This window comes from Podarcis tiliguerta, assembly GCF_965153285.1.
Source record: "Podarcis tiliguerta genome assembly, chromosome: 14".
Classification (NCBI taxonomy): domain Eukaryota; kingdom Metazoa; phylum Chordata; class Lepidosauria; order Squamata; family Lacertidae; genus Podarcis; species Podarcis tiliguerta.
In genome coordinates, this window is record NC_139547.1 from 5,723,266 (window position 1) to 5,739,708 (window position 16,443).

A 16,443-nucleotide genomic window follows, 5' to 3' on the forward strand; every position below is an offset into this window, starting at 1 on the left:
TAATACAATGAGGAACATTATCATTTGAGAATCAGCCAGATGCTTTCAACTGCAGTCAACAAGTGAACAACTGTGTCGTATAAAGTGAAGATATTTTGCTTAGAAGGTGTATAGTAATTAGTGCTGCAATTTCAAATCTAGTCCAAAATGTATTCTAAAAAAACTTTTAATTATTGTGTGTGTTCACATGTACTACATGTTTTTGTTTAACTTCTCTTACATACAACTTACATGAATCACTCAGTTACCTACTATTCGAGGAGCTCAAACCACTTCAAAATCTGGCATGTATAGCTTAACGTTATTATCTCATTCTGATAGATTCTTAAAATGTGCTGTGCTTTGAAATGCAATAAATATTCACAGTGAAGGCTACTAATGACATCTCACAATTCCAATTCCTTTTTCCTACCTGCATTTAAGAAGTCAATATTTGGCAAGCTCAAGTAATACATAACCTGATACATCAAAACAAAACTATTTCTTAGAAGATTAATTCATTAACATTCTATTAATTTATTTCACAATGAAATATCAATATATCACATTAACTACATCTTCCTACTAGAGAACAAAAAGATTATTATTGTTATTGTTAATATACTGCCCTATACCTGGAAGTCTCAGGGCAGTTCACAGAAAAAATCAACATAAAAATCACAATATATATGATCAAAATTATCCAATGCCGACTGAACCTTAATCCCAGCTGCCTTCACTTTAACTATAATCCACGTTTCCTTTCTTGAGACCAATCCACATTATTCTTATATAATTTACGTAATGTAATTGAATAGTAAATACCGTATTTTTCGCTCTATAAGACACACCATACCACAAGACGCACCTAGTTTTTGGAGGAGGAAAACAAGAAAAAAAATATTCTGAATCTCAGAAGCCAGAACAGCAAGAGGGATCGCTGCGCAGTGAAAGCAGCAATCCCTCTTGCTGTTCTGGCTTCTGTGCTAGCTGCGCAGCCTGCATTCACTCCATAAGACGCACACACATTTCCCCTTACTTTTTAGGAGGGAAAAAGTGAGTCTTATAGAGCAAAGAATACGGTACTTCCTTTTTATTTTTAGGGAGTTGTAAATATTTTTTACTTTTCAAGAAATTGTCAGGGGGGAAATAATCCTATGTAATGGCTGTTGAAACAGTAACAACTGCTAAATGTAGTATCTGAGTGTATATGTAGCAAGATTTTGGGGTTTAGTCTACATCTGATGAGCTGCTGTGATCAAACTGGAGACTGTCAAATCCACCCATGGACTTTCCTGCTTATTTCCAAGTGTGCCACGCAGTCTGTTTGCCTGTGGTTTCTGCATCGCGTAATCCAAGAGTCTTTCTGCATCCCGTCTGCGAATGGCAATAACTTAAAGAACAACCTGCAACCTCCCTGACAGGGCTGCCCTCCCCTATCCCTCCCCTCACAGCTATGGATTACCATTCTGACTTTGGAAAGAATGATTTTCCCTTGTTGGATAAATGAGAGCTGACAATAATGACACAGTCATCTTAGTTACTGTCTTCTTAAAAAGACTATGTAAGATCTTTCTGCTTGTTTTACTGTTATAAAAGTAATAAAAAGGAACTGCACAACTGAACATTCTACACAGTAGTCAACTGATCTCAAAGCTGTTTTGTGCACTTTGAAGAGGAGGATGACAGAAGTCACCAACTTTTAAAAGCAATTTAAAAGAACTCTGATGTTTTTTGTCTGCAGTGGAGAGCCTGACAGATTTAATTTTGTACAGTACAGTTTGCTGCAATTTACAGGAAGTACACTAGTACATTCATCGCATGCATTGTATACACCCACACACACTTAGTAACCAAATGCCCAATTTTAAATCTTCAGAATCCAAAGACACCAGGCAGACAGAGAATACTTAATTTACAAGTTGAATCTTGAACATTTTAGCATGTACTGCAGTTCCTTCAATAAGACTTACAGAATGCAGAAATGGAGATGAATGTTATTGTATTAAAGCCAACAGTGACAAAAACACGCTACTTTGAAACTGCACTGGGAAAATGCTCAACAATTCATGTGAGCAAGTCTGAAGCTCAGTTTAATAATCAGTGCAAGGAGAAACTGAAAAGAAAAAATTATCTGCAACAAATCTGTGACAGCAATATAATACAGACCACTTTTATAATAAAAAGTGGAGGAAAAGGGTCCTTTCAAAAAGGACCAGAAGTGTTCTAGTGCAGACACACAACTTTATATAGTTTTGCTGTGTTCCAGTATCTTAAGTATAGCTTCCAAAAACATAGCTGCAGTGATATCAAGCTGCACTTCTTCCAGTCTGGATTCCGAAGATCAAAGAATTCTTGCGGCAGAACACAAGTGATGTGGTCTCAAAAGGCTTCATTAATTCCAGATGTGGTGAAAAAGTCTGCCAATTCCACAAAAAAGAGCGAGCTTTCCTTTGTTACAGTCAGAACCGCCCACAAATTAAAACCAGGTCTCTTAAGTCATTTGATCACCTGCAGATGACTGCCAGCTCACCCCCGCCCCACCTCGCAAGCTAAAAGCAGGTTTTATTTTTTGTTACTACAAACAAAAATTTAAAAATACAAGAACAGAAAAGAATTACTGGGATAGTGAGATTAGGCAGCCTATGAGTAAAGAGATCTGCGCTTATAACTGCAACTTGACAATGAAGGTATTTTCGACTTTAAATATAGGCAGATGCTTCACTTTAAATAGAATCAAGGCATAGGACCCAATCCAGCACAGGCTCAGGTGAACAAATCCAAAACCTTGCTCTTAAAGTTCTGCTCTCACCTCCTCATGGACCATTAATAATACAACCATTTCCCTCTAAGTTTTATTCATTCTTTTTTGCCTCCCATCATCTGATTCCATTTCTAGAGCACTTAGACCAGGACCCAGAAAAGGAACTACTGGGTACAATTCAGCCTGATTTAAACAAGCAAGAGTGCCAAGCTGCCAACTGATACTAGGCAGGCAGCCTCACTATATCGCTATCAACACCTGCTGCAAAAGTTTTTGTTTAGGCAGAAATGTAATTTTGATATGTATTTTTTTTAAAAAAACTGCTGGTTTTACTTTTCAAAATTTTAGGTGAAGTTGTTTGCAACTTTTGAGTTTATCTGTATTTTAAATATACATTTTATATTGTTTTTGGGAAACTGTTTAGATGTGTTGAAGATCCAGTGATATATAACTCTTGTTAAATAAATCTATGCTGCAGTACATTAGTAATAAGATGTATGACTCTGAACCCTGAGATTTAATGAAAAGACATTCTCAAAAGCCAGTTCCCAGTTTGGGGGCTCCCTCATCCAGACATCTGGAAACGCCCAAGCCTCAGAATTTTTCAGAAGAAATGCCAAATCTTTTTTACTCAAGCATACACACACAGAGGCTGTTGATAAACAGAGGGGCCTTCAGGGGGTAGCAAGCTCTTTAAGTGTTTGGAGTACTTTCAAAATGGTAAACTATTCAAAACCTTTGCGAGCAATGACCCACCTTCTGAAAATCATGTCTCTCTTACCCCTTTCAGAGGCTGTGCACAAGGCTCTACACTCACAGCTCTCGAAGTCTGTGGTTTGCAGCAAAGCATATCTCAGAGCCCAAGACAACATAAAACAATCTTTAAACCCTCCTCTGGTCGGCTGAGCTAGCCCATCTTTTTTGCTTACAGAAAGCTGACCAGGCTTTCCAGCCTGCAATAAACAGCTAACCTGACCTCCCAGGCATCCCTACAAGCTCTGAAGTGCTTAGCATCTCTTACCCTAATAAATGGGTATGTAAGAAAAGGTGACCCACACACTTCTCTCTCTCTCTCTCTCTCTCTCTCTCTCTCTCTCTCTCACACACACACACACACACACACACACACACACTTTATTGTCTTTGTCAGACCACAACAGTCAAGTTAAGCTCTGCCACGTACATCATATTCCTTGGAATAATTACAAATCCAATGAACCCATTATGCATGACTTTGTATTTAGCAGGCACAGCACTAAGAATTTAATTTTTTTATGAATTAGGAAAGCACCTCAAGCATGCAGCGCAGCAAATAGCTGGAATGCCAGGTAAATTATTTGGAAGGAAAATATTAAATATTCAGCACCTTCGCATATAAAGAATATGGAACAACCAGATATTAATGCTGTCTTATCTGATGTCAAGAAACTACAAAAGAATACAAAATGTTCACTGAAAATTATCCATTCTGGAACACTGGACAACGAGGAAGCAAACCTTTAAATCTCAAAAGAAATATAAGTTCTTTCATGCTCACCCTTACAGGAGAGAGAGGAACACGGAGTGCCCCGCTTGCTTTACCTGTAGATGGGCTTGGGAATGCAAAATGGGAAAAGGAAGCCAACAGGCAAACATTTGGGAGTTGAAGGCAGGTGGGAAGGACTGGTTAAGAAATGCAAGCAGGTTCTGTACTCTGACACTACCATTAGAGATAGACTAAATTCAGGAAAAATGTTCTGAAACGAAAGTGCTGAAGTCACTCTCTCCATAGCTAAAGAAAGGTCAAGGGCTACTGAAGCCGTTTAGAAAACAAGAACATGACTCTGCTCTCTTCTTCAGCCCTCTCTTTAGTGTGGTCAATTGGTTTAAAGTCAATGTTGTTGCAGCTCCAGACGATGTCAAAATGCATTTGAGGTAATGCAAGAGAAGGGCAGGCAATGGGTATTTCTGACAGTCCTGAACTAAGCCAGATCCAAGCGGCATTTCGTGGAACAAACAACAAAGTAGCAACAGTCAGTGATAACGCACTTCTGTTTATCAAAGGCATTCTGCAGAATAAAGAGTGATTCTTAAATGTATTCAGTGCAAAAATAGGGTACTTTAAAAGGAAGTTTGTGCCCAATAAAAGCAGCATTAAAAGCCCAATAAAAGCAGCAAAAAATATTTTCAAATTTGTGCTGTGTAAAGCCTACCTAATGAATTAAGTTCTTTTGAAATAATTAGCCCTGGCCTTATGTACTTAGAGGAGTATATATTGACAAACAGGGGTGGGATGGATATATATTTCATGCAGCAGAACAGAAAATTGGGCAGTTTCTCTGGAATTTTTTCTCAAAAGTTTCTGACAAAGGAACACGTTAAAAAAAAATGCAGCTCTATCATTCTGTAAATGGCCAGCAAAAGTGAATTGTCCACACTATCTACTGTATTTTTTGTTCTATAAGACTCACTTTTTCCCTCCTAAAAAGTAAGGGGAAATGTGTGTGCGTCTTATGGAGCGAATGCAGGCTGCGCAGCTATCACAGAAGCCAGAACAGCAAGAGGGATTGCTGCTTTCACTGTGCAGCAATCCCTCTTGCTGTTCTGGCTTCTGAGATTCAGAATATTTTTTTTCTTGTTTTCCTCCTCCAAAAACTAGGTGAGTCTTATGGTCTGGTGCGTCTTATAGAGCAAAAAATACGGTATATTTATACATCGTCTCATCAGTTTGAAAAGATCTGTAAGTCAGGTGTCTGGAGCAGAGATAGAAACATTTTCCTGGGCTACTTCAGTACAATATCTACTAGAGACAACACAGCAGAGAGAATAATCAAACAGTGTAGTGCTACCAGCAAGTTTGCTTCTGGAGATTCCTGGATGAACCCCTTCTTAGTCTTGACTTGCAAATGTTTATTGTGATCTAGAGTCAGCCAAACACAACCGATACAGACGCTGAGTTCAGACAATCATATCTGATTTTCATAAGGTGATGAATGAATCAACTTTTTGCTCATACACTGAGACCCTCTGCTCTTCTGTTCACCACGATTAAACGAGGATATTTCTAATTAAGCATAGCTCCCTGTTTCAGATGGACTGAGAAACTACTGTTCCTTTAGCCTTGTAACACACCAAGTTCTTAATCCCGGCCAGTTCCAAATCTGTTAACCATAGTTACTTGATAAATATAGGCTGCAGTACTAACTACACTTACTTAGGACTTACTTGTGAGTAGACATGGTTAATATTGCACTATATGTTATATATGTTATGTACTGATAAAAGAGGACACAAATATTTCTTGCAGCAATTGCATACAGCTGCTGCAAATTTTACTCCCCCTCCCCAAATCTACACATGAAGATATTTTCTCCTATTTCAACTTAGCATCTGTATAAGGAATTATGAGGGAATATGGCATACTAATAATTAAAAAATGTGAGATATCCAGTAATATATTAGTAAATCTAAAATGAAGATTGTTTTCTCTGCTCCCCACATGCTGATAGTCCTGTAAAGTTAATATAATATCTTTCTGAAAGCATGCCTTACGTTAAATCAAATTAATGGAGTTATGTCTTTTAAAAGAAAGAACAGGGTGGTGCTTCAGGTTTCTGAAACTTTCCCCCTCAAAATTTCAAGTATTTACAGTCAATCTGCTATGATGACTGTAGGTTCTTAAGATCGATCATGGGCGGTATTCTCTTAACGAGTTGCGTCAGCATAACAATTTTTTGCTTCTGCGACAAAACTTTCTGTCCTCTTCTCCCTCCATGTACACCCTATGCTCTCTCCAGATCTGTTCTAGGGGGTTGGTGATACTCCTTGAACAGATTTAGGGGGTGTGCAGGTAGTGGCAAGGGGGAAAGAACATTCTGTTCTGCAAGCCGAACTCCTTGCACTGATGAAATGATTGCCTTGCTACTATGTTGGATTCCACCCCTTACCCTTGGCTAAGAGAGGCGTAAAACAATTCAATTTCAAAGGTCCAGTTTTTACAATCGGTCAAAGTGTTCAAACTTCCATGACTGTACCACTTTAGCCTTCAGGTGTGGGGGACAGCCTCCTCTCTAAAAATCTCCTTGCATACAGAAAAGAGAAATCTTCAGCCTCCTCTTTTCCTTTACATGCTATTTTTCTAAATGCAGGTGCCCCCCCCATGGGAACAATTCAAAAACAACTTCTTCTTTGCAGTTTACAGTTCAAGAAAAGCTTTATCCCTCCATCCCACTGATTAAATAAATTTAACCCCAGTGTGTCTGATTGTCAGATTCAGACTCTAAAGAACACCTACATTCATCATTAAAAGACTCTGATCCAAAATGCACAACTGGGTCCATGACGGTGATGCGCAGCTCCTTGCCAGTCAATTCTTCCCTATTAGGTACATCACCATAGTGTGTATGGATTCACTTTCTCAGATTTAGAATGTGTTTGGCCCAGTTGGCAGAAAGCTGCTCTCACCAGGGTTTGACAGCTGTCATGGGAATATTTAACACAGAGCCGGGGCAACTTCAGTTGTTAAAGTGGAATTAAGTGGCATACAACGAAGGCAACACAGAAGAAAAACTGCATTAATACAGTGAGATTATTCTCTAACCACAACCCATTGTCTCCAGAATGTCAACAGGTTATTCTGTTTGGTAATTATTTGGTAATTCTTCACAGAACTCTAGCCCAATGGTTGCCATCAATTTGATTTGAACTGATTTTATAATGAATTGATTTTAGAATGCTGTATTATTTAACTGTTGTTAGCTGCTCTGAGCCCAGCTTCGGCTGGGGAGGGCGGGATATAAATAAAATATTATTATTATTATTATTAATAATAATAATTAGACTGCAGACCAAGGACCTCTTTACACAGTACAACAGTCCTTTCGAAAAAATAATCTGACAGAGGTTGCCTAACAGATACAGACAGTGCAACACACTGTGACAGCATTTTACCTATTTCTGTAAACTGGCTTACCTACACTCACAATGCACATTTTGTTCCCAGAAGATGGATGCTTACTTTTTAAATAGGTAGAGCAAAATGTAAACAAAATTCTGTCTGAAAACTAGCTTGATAAATTGCTTGCACTGCATCTGTCTGCAGGGAGGGCCTTACTTGCCTTTTCATTTTAGAATTAAACTACTCAAAACTACTTCTTGCTCTATGGTTAAGCCACAAGGCTTTAATATGTTATGGCTTAATGGAGGAATAGTTGAATTTTTAAATACCGATCTGTAGCAAAATATAAAGAGGCACATTTATTTCATTCTAACAAACAAAATCTGATTTTTACTTTATTTCCGTCCCAACACATTAGAGCCTATAAGGATTGCCTCTTTCATCTTATCCAGAGATAACTGGAGGAATCCCTTTCAGTTTTGTTCTTATATTGCCTCTATTAGTTAACTTGCTAAACTTTTTGTCCTCCTTTAAAGATCAAAAGGGGACAGGTCAAGGAGTGCTACAGATTGGAACAGCAGGCTTTCCCATGGGCTCCAAAAAGCCCTAGTAGCTTTTTCCAAATCATACACTGCCACAGAAACTTTCAGTTCCTCACTGCATGGCGGAATCTTCTGATACTTAACAATTAAAACTGTTGTTTATTTGAAGTTCTGAAACACGTAACCAGACTTTATTAACTATAGATTGGGCAAATATGACAAAGAAGGTGGCTGGACATGATTCAGTTTTAGGAGTGTATTAGCTATTCTTGACAAATATTAAGGCAAAAACAAGCTTCAGAATGAAGCCCTGAATCAGAGCAGAAGAGAAGACAAGCCAACATTTCCCACTTAACACCACAAATATGAATTCCCCAATGAATCAGAATGATTTAACCTTTCTCTTTCCTACCCCCCTTTGAGTTGCTTCCATAAGCCTAAACGCTAAAGTGTCACAACACAGAAGGGGCACCAGGACATGGAATTGTTATACAATTTCTAGCTCTTCAAGTTCATGAGCGTCACCCATGAACCATAACAAGCAGATGCTATCAATTCTTGAGGCTTGCTTCTTTACAGTACCAGCACTTCCATCCATTACAAGCCTGGAAATACTTAATAAGATCAAAGCTTTCCCCCCTCGCTGCAGAACAAAGAGGAATGTTCAGAGCCAGAGAAAGAATAAAATCAACACTCCATGAAAGCCAGACTCCCATTGCTTCTGGGGAACTGCAGACTTCATTTTACTTCTTTCCAACATATACATCTTCACACAAAACTGCAAAACTACTTAAACTTAGGAGGCGACATAAAAAGAATCAGGTTCCCATTTGGAGGGCTTCGGATGTTGACACCAAAGAAAATAAGTTTCCCTAAAGTTGCCTGAAACTCAGGTGCACTTTATAATGATTTAGATATGTCCAGAGAGCAATTTACCAAACCTTTAGCATTTTGCAATGTTACTGAAGTTTGACTATTCTTTAAAAGACTAAAAACAAAACAAAACTGGATCACATCACTCAGATTGCTAATCAACAGCAATAAAATATGAGGCAATACTTTGAGAGTATAGGCAGAACATAGGAATGCCTCAATATTAATTGCAACTTATCTCTTCTAGTTAATGCCATTTGCCAATGTACATCGTTAGTAAAATCCTAAAAAAGACTAAAGCTTTTAAGTACTTTGCAGGGTGAGCAGCAGTCATTACATGACACATAACACGACTGGATTAGTTTTCTGCGGTGTCTAAAATCAGTTTTGATTACCATCAAACCCATAAAATGCACTTAATGCTCCTATGAAATGTGGAAGGTTCAGTCTATATTACACAATAGCCATATGGACAAAAGACCAACGCACAACACAATACTTATCAAACTCTAAAATGTCCATATTGCTTTACACATCTGAAGAGATGCAGATTTATAAACCATTCCTAGGCTATAGAAAGTATTTTTGTATAAAGGAGGATTCAACTTTATGGATCAGATTGAAGATGTTCAAAATGAAAGCACACGGTATCACTGTAAGGACAGTATCTGAATAAAGCACAAACACTTAAGTGCAAAACAGCAACCTGGTCAGCCAGTTGCTTTCTGAAATATTCCTCACTTTTTGTACTCACTTTTTAAAGTAAGTAACTGGAACGGTTTCAGTTTCTTTCGCTGCTGCATGAAACAGCAATAATGCCTTTCACATTTTCAAATGCATTGCTACATGAGTGAAATAATGACATTCTCAAGGCAACAGAACAGCTGCATAAAATAAAAGCAAGTTATGTGCAACGATCATAGCACTAACTGAAGCAATTTAGTCTAAGTATTCTAGTCTATACAAGTATATCTAGCTGCTAGACCAGTCCAGAGACTACAAACAACATTTCCAGCCACGCTACTTTGGAAAGTATCAGAACAAAAGGAAAGTCCCCTTACCGTTTTTCCATTGTAGTAATACATCAAAGAGTTGCTGCTCATTCCAGGTACAGGATACGCACAATACATGTTCACTCTAAAAACAACACAGCGTGCAGTCTAAGAGCACAGCTTCCCTCCAAGACATCAATTCACCAAATGAAACACAGCAATTCTTCAGTCAGATACAAGCACACATGCATCTACTCAGAAAGAATTTATGCAAAATAGGACTGAACCATCTAATACAGGAGAATAGGGTGTGCGTGTGTTAGAAACTATGCTGAAAAATCTTCCTTCAAAAGTAATCCAGTTTTAGTTGTAATGCAAACAAACAAGGACTTCCATAAAGGATTTAAGAATTTACACCTTAGTCAAAAGGGCAGTAGTTTGCAGCTGCACTCAAATAAAAAAGCCATTTTTTCAGAGCCAAAAAGGGAAGCAATGGTAAATCCTTAGCAATTCAATCTTTTTTTGTTTTAATTAAATGAGAGCTTTTGTGGCAGCAGAGACCAAACTTCATGCATCTCTAGCCATACTTCCATCTGGTTCTCTCTAAAGCTGCTTCCAACTTTCACGAATACGCCACTCACTGGTTTGAAATGCTGAATTACACGCTGGGAGAAGGAGGAGGAGGACCTAGGCAGCTAATTGCTTCCTGGACCAAAAAAAGCAATAAGCCCTTCATCATTAGGTGCCTGTTAGAGCCCAGGGTCAGAGGACATCCAATGTCCTTTCAAAGAGCTGAGGGGGGAAATGTGGTGCTTTAGTTTAGGACACAGAATTCACGCATCAGTCTAATAGTTATGAACATACAAAAACAGACTATAATTAATATTTAAACTGACATAACAAAATAAGCTTGGCCTTGTAGTTGTCTGTTTTAAACATATTTTCCAATTCACTTTAGTGACAGTTTTACTTAATTTTTTTAATGTTGGTTAATATTAAAATTAATATTTCTTTTCTTTTCTCCCGGAATGATGTAAATTCAGACCGTAAGATTTCATTTCAATGCACCCTTACAAAAATAAAGCAAGGTATAATAAAAATAGGAAGGCTAAATGCCCATATATCAGTCTTACTAAGAATTCTCAACTTGGGTAAACAGGAATTTATGTTGTGGGGGTGCAGCCTTTATGTTGCTGTGGGGGGGGGAGAACCTCAGTTAGTTAAGTATTTTTATTGATTTACTTGATTTGGGGGAGCAGCTGCCCCCTGGCTAGGCCCATGACTCTGTCCGAAGAAACACACAATATACTCAAATGCAGCTAAATGCTGAACATTTTAAAAAACTATTTTTACTGATTTTATATTAATAACATACATAGACTCAAATACAGTGTGTAGGCAGGATGGGGGGTTGCAGGGGGGGGAGTTTGTTCAAAATAAACTTGCATCCTTATTTTGTGGTTTCTTTCAGGTCATTTCTATGTTCTGATTTACTCACAGTTTTGAGCTGAAATGTGAATATTTTACCATGAATATTATGAACAATCAAGAACAGAAATGTATACATTTTAATGTTTTTATTATATGGCAGGTTATATGGCAATATTATATGGCAACATAATTAAATGCAGACCAAAGGGATGTTGTTTAAAAAAACTTAACATAGGTTGTTAGATCAGCCTTGAAGGCCCTGCTGTCAAGCCCATGCTAACTGGAAAGGAGTAGGCACAGGGCTTTCTCTGTGGTGGCACTACAGTTGTGGAATTCCTTCCATGGAAACAACCAATAGGCTCTGTTGCTTCCTGCTTTTGGATGGTCTTCAAAAACATTTTATTTCAATTAGCATTTGATGTATGATTTCTGCCATTGTGATCACTCTATGGCAGGGGTAGGCATGTAAGGTCCATGGGCTGGATGCGGCCCAATCACCTTCTAAATCTGGCCCGCGGACGGTCCAGGAATCAGTGTGTTTTTACATGAATAGAATGTGTGCTTTTATTTAAAATGCATCTCTGGGTTATTTGTGGGGCATAGGAATTCTTTCATCCCCCCCCCCCAAAAAAAATATAGTCCGACCCACCACATGGTCTGAGGGACGGTGGACTGGCCCACGGCTGAAAATGATTGCGGACCCCTGCTCTATGGTGAGGTTAATTGTATTTCTTACATTTGTAGATAAAACAGAAATTACACTCAATAAAGACAACAACAAAATCATCATCAACAACAACAACAAATCCCATCTTTACAAGCCTTCAATTTGGCTTTGTAGATCTTCAAGTTGCTTCTTCCTAAAATTTACTATGCTGTTCTTTCCTGGATTGGTGCTAAAACATTTTTCTCATGTTAATGATACTGTGCTGTTGAGAGCTATTCTTAATGCTGTTTATTGTTATGGTGTTAATTATATATTTTAAGTGTTTTGATGAAGCATGTTGTGTTTTCCTATGTTGGAAGCTGCCTAGTGAGGCCTTGGCCCTAAAGGGGGCCTAAACAAAAACAAACCAACTGAACAGGCTGAGGAACAGCTGCAAAACAGCATCAGGATACAGGCTGCCAAGCGCAGGCGTGCCAAGCAGCTTGCAACTCTCTCTGTCCGCCCTCAGAGGCCAATTGGATCCTCTTGGGTTCTCAAAGCACTGGCTAAGATGGCTTGATTTACACTCTTTAAACCTGCACTCCAGTGTTTATACTTCTGCAGGCAAGATATGTTAAATCTCTCTTTAGATCTTACCCAGGCTCTCCCCCAAAGGTTAGCAACTGTTCTAGGATCAAGATGCTTTTCAGAAGAATATACTCTATGTCAAAGTATGACAGAATGTTTAAGACCTACTTGACTGACAAAGACAGACAAATGTAAGAATTTCCATCTGGAAGAGTTCACAGGAACACTTTCAGTCAAGTGATCCATGGCAATCTCAGTACACTTCATGAAGCCTTGACAGATATTTTGCAGGGGTGAAAGAGTTCTTAACAATCTTGACAAGACTTTTTCGAGTGTAAGCATGTCAACCTGCTGTGTGACATGGCAGGCTGTAATACTTGGTCACACAGAGATTCCCTTGCAGTTTGGGTTTCCTAGAAGCTACCGATCACAAAATGTGAGTAATTGTGTTGGCCACCCAACAAAAAAAAAACCATTTTTGGACCTACAGCTTTTAAAATGAACTTTTAATCTGTGCAACAGCTACATCAACTGGATCAGCAACCAAATTGGTGAACATGTTATTTTTAAAATACCTGTTTTGATTTTTTTTCCACAATAAGAAATAGCCACCACATATGAAAATCACTTTCTTTCTCTCCCCACCTCTTTTCAATGCTTTTTATGCCAACTGTAACACATTCCTCTTAAAGGGTGCTTGAGACCACCAGAATATTTTCAAGCTCTCAAATGTGATGAGTACTGACTACTCATCACATTTAGAAGTCCTAAATCCTTTTCACAGGCTCTCATGACATGAAGCCGCCCCCGCCCCCCATACAACATAGTTATTAAATTATAAAACTCTTATGCTTGAGAGTTCTGTGTGAGATAGTGAGGCAAAGTAGAGTCTGGAAGGATGCCTTGATTATATGAAATGCTGCTATGGCAGCCACCCCACATATTGCCCAGGTCGGGAGGCGTCCAATACTTTGTTCTAAGTGGTGCCCATTTATTAAAAGACACCTGCAGATCCTATCTGAGTGTCTGGTGTAAAATGAGCAACAGGAGACAATGGAATATATTTGATCTTACCCTTTCCTGGAAAATGCCAAAATTAAAGAGCATCTCTGAAACAGCAACAGCCCAAGCCTACAACCAAGTAAAAACCCACTGAAGTGAATTAGCATGTATCCAGTATACAATGGTATCAAAATATAAGAGCATATGTAAAGCCCTGCTGGTCCAGGCCAGTGGCCCATCTAGTCCAACATCCTGTTCTCACAGTGACCAACCAGATGTCTGTGGAAACCACGCAAACAAGACCTGAGAGCAACAGCACTCTGCAAACGATTTTTCAGCAGCTAGTATTCAGAAGCACATTGCCTCCGTCAGAAAAGGGAGAACACAATCATCATGGTTAGTAGCCATTGACAGCCAAATAAAAGTTAGTGGTCACCATTGCCTCTTGTGTGAGCTAATTCCATAGCTGACCTATGTGTTGAGTGAAGCACTTTCTTTTGTCTGTCCTGAATATTCCAACATTCAGCTTCATTAGATGTCCCTGATTTCTAGTGTTATGGGGGGGAACGGGACTTTTCTCTATCAACTTCTTTCTCACTATCCATAATGTCTCTCCCATCTTGGGCTCTACAGCCACAGCAGGTGCTGAAACTTCCCCAACAGTTTGACTTATTCTATAATATTCAAGACAGACTGGTGCCACCATCATCAGGTCTCCGGCCCACTAAACTAAAATCATCAAAATATGACAAATGCACACACCCCGACTAAAATAAAATCTTAAAACGTAAAGGGGAAAACAAATCTCTCTGCTAGCTCAACTCTATAACTTTAGATTTTCCTGTTTAAATCCTCTTAATAAACCATTGCATTGGTTACATGCCAAGATACAATCACTGGGTATCAAAGTACTGCTGCAGTTTCGGAAGTTTCCTGCAGATGGCTGTATAATCTAATCCTTCTCCCTAATCAGAATACCATACTGTACTTTTAATCAAAAGTATACCAAATCAAAACGGTCATGTAGCAAGTTTTAAAGCAAGCAACAAGAAGTCTTGTTTTGCAGAGCATTCTACTGGCTTTTGGAAATCATGGCAATGGGCAGTGCTATGCTCAAATGGCATGAGGAGAGAAATGGAAAATACAAAAAGGGGCTGCCAGGCTTCAAAGACACGATCGTCCTGGCACACTGAAACACAAATTTGAGACTGCTGGAAACTGGATATTGGCAGACACTAGAAAAGCCACTCAGTGTCCTTCCTCTTGCACATCCCAAATTTATTTTGGCATCACAGCACTCAGCAAACAGAGTACCCCCTACAAGTTTTTCCTTTGATGAAAGTCCTGGCAGCAGGATTTATGCCAGAGTCTGATGCAAAGTCCAAAACCTTTTGAAATTATTTTAATCACATGAGTTCCTTCTATGTATATTCCTGTGTGCAAATGTTATCTGGCTAGAAGCCACCATCCGAAACACGATCTACATAATGTTCCATCAGCTTCCACATCTATTATCTGTCTCCTTACCCAGAACTGCTTTAATGGGGCAGATAGAAGTTGGAACCCTAGAAAGCTTAGTAATAGTAGTAGTAATGTATTAGGCAAACATTTGGCTTTCTTAAAAAGGAAGTGGTATGGGCCAAAAAACCCTTAATGATCTGGGACCCTGTTACTTAAATGACTGTATTTGCTCATATGAACCAACTCAATTTTTAAGGATCTGCTCTCCAGGCTTCCACTAAATTGAACGTGTTTGAGGAATATCAGAGACATTGCCTTCTCTGAAGCAGCAACAATTCCTTATCTAGGAAAATTTGCCAAGCCCTAAATGGTTCCCCCCTCTTAGGAAATACGCTGGAGAAAGCCACAGCTAAGATGAAGGTTTGAGTACCTTTGTGACGTCAGTGGTCAGTAACCCTTCATCCCATCTTATCTACACAGGATGTCCTTCTTCATCCCACCCTTAATTAAATGATTAGGGCACTGACTAGCAATAAGGCATTGGACATTCCTTGTTGATACTTCAAGAAGCTGCAGAACAACCAACATCACCCATGCCTCACATGAAGGAAGTTGCAAGTTCCATGAAGGAGGCAAAGATTACCTTGCAGAACAGACATAGAAAGAAAAGACCATGGAATAACCAAGAGAGCAGCTTTCCTGGACACTCAATATAGCAAAGCAGAACTTTTACTAGGCAAAAACCACTGAGAAAAAAGGACTTGAGAAGGACCCTGAGAATGCACACACCCTTTGATGTGAAAGTCTCCCTTTCCTCTGAACAGCCTGAATGTTCTCAATTGGAGCAGCATTGAGAGACACCAAGTAAAACCAGGATGCTTACTGGTGAGTAAGCACCACAGAACACAGTTAGGCTTCCTTTATAGTAAAGGTGCATGAGACCAAACTTCTAAAGCTGCAGTCCTATGCATATATACTGTTGATGCTGGTGGAGCTTACTTCTGAGTAGATCGGCTGCATGAAGAAGTTTGGGGAGAAAAAGAAATGAAACTGTAGTTACATTTGGGAGAGAAAGGGTTAAGGAGAAGGAGGGGAAACATTGTTGTAGATAACTGAGATCATGTCTGCGGAGCTCTTTTGAATGCAAGACTTTCCAGGTTTCCCACTCCTTACATAGATGCCTTTTGCATTCAACCCTACCTACACACAAATCCCTCAGTAAATCCCTCCTATTTCTTTTCCACGTGCATCATTTGTATTAAATATTGACACTGGTTTTTAATTGTATT

At 38.9% G+C, this 16,443-nt stretch overlaps 1 protein-coding gene across 27 annotated transcripts in view; it reads right to left on the bottom strand.

Annotated features, from left to right (window-relative positions):
* Window positions 1-16,443, bottom strand: part of TCF12 (transcription factor 12) — a 142,777-nt gene that overhangs the window by 38,017 nt on the left and 88,317 nt on the right. For 2 of the 27 annotated variants that reach the window (XM_083413052.1, XM_083413051.1), the window contains exon 1: window positions 10,096-10,616. The exons of 24 other annotated variants lie outside the window; for them this stretch is intronic. In XM_083413052.1, coding sequence (XP_083269178.1) covers window positions 10,096-10,164 — 69 coding nt within the window. In that variant the 5' untranslated portion in view covers window positions 10,165-10,616. Of the gene's footprint in view, window positions 1-6,274; window positions 6,524-10,095; window positions 10,617-16,443 lie in introns of those variants that run through there. One more of the 27 variants, XM_083413053.1, reaches the window with a different exon arrangement.